This window comes from Helianthus annuus, chromosome 12 (assembly GCF_002127325.2).
Source record: "Helianthus annuus cultivar XRQ/B chromosome 12, HanXRQr2.0-SUNRISE, whole genome shotgun sequence".
NCBI lineage: Eukaryota > Viridiplantae > Streptophyta > Magnoliopsida > Asterales > Asteraceae > Helianthus > Helianthus annuus.
This window is the reverse complement of record NC_035444.2, coordinates 66,272,726-66,278,336: the sequence shown is the minus strand read 5'-3', so window position 1 is coordinate 66,278,336 and position 5,611 is coordinate 66,272,726. Positions and strand designations below refer to the sequence as shown.

The 5,611-nt window shown below is 40.0% G+C and overlaps 1 protein-coding gene across 1 annotated transcript; it reads left to right on the top strand.

Annotated features, from left to right (window-relative positions):
* The first annotated feature begins 2,225 nt into the window (after nt 1-2,225).
* Nucleotides 2,226-4,764, top strand: LOC110895239 (ribonuclease 3-like protein 3). The gene is made up of 3 exons (XM_022142517.2): nt 2,226-2,771; nt 4,040-4,186; nt 4,253-4,764. The coding sequence occupies exons 1-3, from the start codon at nt 2,364-2,366 to the stop codon at nt 4,520-4,522; spliced, it is 825 nt and encodes a 274-aa protein (XP_021998209.1). The 5' UTR covers nt 2,226-2,363; the 3' UTR covers nt 4,523-4,764.
* Nucleotides 4,765-5,611: the final 847 nt, after the last annotated feature.

The window sequence follows — 5,611 nt, the reverse complement described above, 5'->3', positions numbered from 1 at the left end:
TACGTTTACGGCGAACGACTCAGCGAAGCCAAAGACAAATCTCAGGTATGCAATGATTTGCATTTCTAGGGTTTGGTTAATCAGTTTTGAGAAATTAGGGTTTTATGTTGTTATTGTTATGTAGAATGTGGAGGATTACAATGGTATCATTGAGGCTGCAAAAAGTCCGAGTGTAAAGGCGAGGTAGTTAGCCGCTCAATTGATTACGAGGTTTTTCAAGTTCTTCCCTGGGTTGTCAGGACCTGCAATTGACGCTCATTTGGATTTGTGTGAAACAGAAGAGCTTGGGGTTAATACTTTTGTTTAGGGATGAGCAAGTACCGATCCCGTCCCGATACCGATAATCCCGATCCCGAAATTTCATGAATACTTGATGCCGATACCGAAACATTTCGGTTCGGTACGGTATCAGATATTTTGAGGGTAAAAGTCGGTATTTTACCGATATCGTACCGTACCGATACCGAAAAAACCAAAATGTGGATACCGTTTCCGATGCCGAAACATGTCGGGATCGAGATTATCGGTATCAGGATCGGGATGGAATCGGTATTTTATACCATTTGCTCATGCCTACTTTTGTTTATAAATTTAAATCAGGAGTTGTTATTAATCCAAGAATCAGTGGATAAAGTAACAATTTAGTAATTTACAATACTTTACAAGAGTGACATGTGTATTTATGAATTATAGAATTGAAACACTAATATGGATAGAGGTGATCTAGTACATAGAGTTGGTGTTCGTTTGTATAAGAATTCATGATAGTGTGAAGGATGCAGTGGGGATGGTGGTGGTGGTGCGGTGGTGTTAATGGTGGTGGTAGGGTTAGAGAGAAAGAGATGAGGGATGGACAGGTGTGTGAAATGTTGGGAAAATTACCAAAATGTCTTTTGACCAAGTGCATTTGCAAAATTGTCACCTTCCTGCATCCTTGGAAGGTCCTCCCAGCATCGGAAGCGTCCGCCTTTCGCGTTTAAGCGTCCGCCTGTCACGTTGAAGCGTCCGTTCCCTTTCAAGCGACACGTGTTGAAGCGTTCGTTCCGTTACGAAATTGCGTCAGTCACCGACGCATGATAACCATAATTTTTTTAATGCGTCCATGTGTACGTTTCCGAGGCCTGGCCGACGCTTCCGAGGCCTGGACGACGCTTCCGAGGCTTGACCCCGACGCCCCCCGATGCTTGACCGACGCTTCCCGACGCTTCGGTAAAAAAAATGGAAACTCAAAAGCCGTTTAACTTTTACCGTTGCACACATTTACCCCACTATATAACCCGTTCACTTATCACTTATCAAAACACCCGCCGTTTTCAAAAAAATTTGCAAACAAAAATCAGCCATTTCACTAGAAAATCTGACGCCGTCAACCACCCGACAATGGCCACCTCCTGGACTGACGTTGAAGACATTGCTCTGTGCGAAGCATGGGAGCAGGCAATGATCGATCCTCGACCTCAAGGACACGGTGGGCTCTGGGTCCGTGTTCAACAAAATTTTGCCCAACTACGTGGTCCGGAACACAACCGGACCGTTGACGCACTATCCTCCAGGTTCCGTGTGCTGCGGTTGGAATGTGAGAGATTTGATCGATATTTCAAGAAAGTGGAGACGCAAATGCCGGACCTTGGTGAGGACGATGAGAAGGAGGTGGCCCTCATCAACTACCGCCATGAAGAGAGACATGATTTCAAACATGTCTCGGAGTGAGAAGCTATTAGGATATGGTTTTAGATAATAATATATTACGTGTTGTTTGTTTTTTTTTTGTTTTTTATTATGTTATGTTTTTAATGTTTAATATAAAACACAAGAACTCAAAAACGAATTTCGTGATTTATTTCAAATATTCAATAACTTGATTTCTAATAATGAGGTCAATTCTGTATTTGTTACTTTGTGCGCTGTTCTATTATTTGCCGGTGCGATTGCTAAATCTGCACAATTTCCCCATTAATATAATTTCACTCTTGCTCTCAAAACCTACATATATACATGATATGCAACATCACAAATGGGGCGTAGAATCTACGATCACGTAAGGTTAAAAAATCACACATTTAATATTTAATACTATAATAATAGTCAAGTAGTACCACCCCTCATTATTTTTATTATTAAAAGACCAAGACAAAATCAAATCCAAAACATCCTTTAATATCATCCAATAAATTAACAGAATAAAAAAAAAAAAAAAAAAAGTCACCGTCACGCGTCACCCTCCTTGCACGTTATCGATTCAACCCTCAAACCCTTCACCAAAAACCAACCTCCACACCAAGAAACCAACCCATCACCATAATCTCAATAAACACACACCAAATTCTCCCAAAAAAAAAAAGCCACTCACAGATCCAGCATCCATGGAACAACAAATCATTGATCCTCTCCAAAACCTTAATCTCGAACAACAACAACAAAAGACAACCGAACAGAAATCATTGTCTCCGCCGCCGCCACAGAGCCTGAACGAGGTTGAAAAAATGATCGGATACGATTTTAAGAATAAGGAGTTGTTAAAAGAAGCTTTCACTGATGCTTCGTATAAAACAGAGGATGGTGTGTCCTACGAGCGGCTTGAGTATTTAGGGGATTCGGTTTTGAACCATTTGATTGCAAAGCTGCATTATGTTTTGTATAAGAGTATGGCCCCTGGTGAGTTGACTCGGTTGCGAGCCGCCAATGTTGACACGGAGGCGCTGGCTCGAGCCGCGTTGAAATATGACCTGCATAAATATCTCCGTCACCGGAAACCGCTTCTGGACGTACAGGTAATCGATTAATTTGATGTTTTTTTTTAATTTTTTTTTATTAGAATCTTTTTAGAAGTAAAAAAATTAAAAACCCTTTTTGGTGATGTTATTAAAGTGTGAGACATATGAATCTCCGTGAACAGTTTGGTGACGTTTTGTCACTTTTATTCCATGATCGGTTTGTAAAAAGGTTAATTACTTTTGGTCACTAGTGAGATTCCGGTCAGTATAGTACCGAAAGCGAAAATCACATTTAGTATGGGACAGTAATGCTGATACCAACGTTGTTTATCGGTTTGGTTTGTCACGGTATCGGCACACATTATAACTTATTTGCTTACAATAGCGAGAAAATACCTTATTTTAAGTATAACTTCATTTTCAACAAAAAATTATAACAGGATATTGGAGAAAAAAAAATCAAATACAAACTGCGTATTCAGTTTTTTTTTCTTAAAAAGTCATCGAACGAACATTAGATAAAAATCAAATCAAATAGAAATTAAGTGAGTCAAAGGCATATATAATGTATAGCATAAGACTATGCATAATGGTTTTAACCATTGTTAAAGTGTCATGAAGGCTGTGGCCTTTAAGTTTAACTAACTTACTCTTTTACATGGATGGTTTTAACTAGAAATTAAAAAAAGAAAAAGAAAATAAAAGAAAATATGTGAATGGCTGGTTTGCAAATGGGCCCCACCTTATATCTCCCTTCACTAACTAAGATCATGTGTAATGGGGCAGTATATCATCCCAATTTCATCAGTATCACCCCATAGCGCCTGCGCACACCAAAACAGGCGGCGCTATGGGGTTGATTTTTGTTGTTGCCGTTATGCTCATCGCGGCGTGAAGATGGAGGATTTTAAAATTTTGACCGTTCCCAACTCACACACACATATATATACATACATATATATGTATAATTGAAGGGGTTATATAACCCCCTACCACTACACCCACTTGTGATATAAAGCCCCTCTTTTACGCGTTTCGCCACTTGTCGCATAACGCCCCACAAGGGGCTTTTTTTGGCCCCCATCAGTTACATGTAATGGTGTTGGGGGCGTGAAAGGGTGAGATGGCATGCTCTTCTCGCCCGCTACAGATGGTGTTAGAGGCGAAATTGTAACTTAAATTAAAACCCTGTTCACACAAACTTGCATATTTTTTTAAAATACCACCTAACCTCTAAAGTCTAACCTTGTAGTGTAATGATTTGATCCCATATATATGATGTAGGGATCACTTTTTTCATGTAAATATGTTTGTCAAAAACACAGATTCAAGAATTCATGGAAGGGATATTGGAGTACCCGTCACACTCCTATGGTATGATCGATCCGCCTAAAGTTCTTGCTGATATTCTCGAGTCACTGATCGGTGCCATCTTCCTCGATACCAATTCATCAATGGATGATACCTGGAAGGTAACATATTCACATATGAGTTCAATTTGTCTAAGTTTTTGTGGATCATAAACTCGGTTGTTACAGGTAGTGGAGCGTTTGTTGCAACCATTAATCACTCCAGAAACCTTGATGCAGCATCCGGTGGCTAAGTTCCACGAAGCGTGCCAGAAGAGCGGGCTTAAACCATATGCGAATGATATGTGGAACAAAACTGGGGAGATTGAGATTTACATAAACGATGAAGTGATTGGACGAGGATGTTACAAGCTAAAGAAGATAATCGCTGTGAACAGGGCGGCTCATGATGCGTACAAGAATCAGTTTGGTAACAAAGATGGTGGTATTGGGGCTTAATCAACACCATCTTTGTATCAAATTAAACGAGCTATTTCCTATGTGGTTACAAAGGAAAAAGCTCGTTTATTTTGGAACGAAGAGGGTCATTGCAAGATCGTTTTCTGTTTTCTTGCACTCTTTCCTGTTATTTACTTTCGTTTGGTGAATCTGTTTATTTGGTCTTACTTTCTTGACATTTTGCTTACCGTACGTTAAAGTTGATTACTTTTTGCTATATTATGTGTCGTCTTTATCATGGATTAGTTTGTGTATAGCATTTACATTGACAGCAATGTCACTTGAGTTTGAAGTTTGAACTCTATAAGGACTACCAAAATATGAGAGTTTGATTAATAATTTAGAATCCATGGTTGGAACCATACATCATAATTATAATTTGAAGATTTTGTGCATTGGGTCAAACATTGTAAGAGCAGCTATTGTGAAAAGCTTGTGAATTGTCAGCTATTGTGAACTTTGGTGTTTAGATACTTTATGTTTGGAATTGTTTTCGGTTACTTAGATCAACGAAATTCGTTTGTTCGTTGTAAGTAGTTCAGTTCTTGAAACTTGAAAGGTTTTAATTAGGAATCTCAAGTTTATTTTCAGTTTTATTTTGATTATTTTGTTTCTAAAGAAACATTTAGTTCATCTTGATTGTTCTTCTAAATTGGTGTCTACAGTTACATGGTAGTAACGCGACAAATGCGTATGGAAATCTTGATTTTTATAAGTAGAATGATTGGTTTCTTATTAACATTTTGCCCAACTCGTTTTAACCTGCTATTTTGCCCTATTGACGAAAATTAATGGATCCGCCAATTGGGTCAGTTTGAGTAGTCAAATTACGGGCTCTCACAAGCAAAATAGCAATTCTAGTAAGGCTCTTCGGTATGGTGCCGGAGAAGACGACGTCGCCGGAGCAAGACCGAGGGGGCGGCGTGGGAGGACGGGCGTCACCAAGGGGGGCCCACATGCTTTGGTCCGTCGCAAACGGCTAAACTCCGACGGTGAGGACGGGACGGAGGGGGACGGAGGGGCGGCGACGTGGGACGACGGTGGTGATGTGGCGGCGCCGGGGTGGAGGACGGATCCATACCGTCTAGC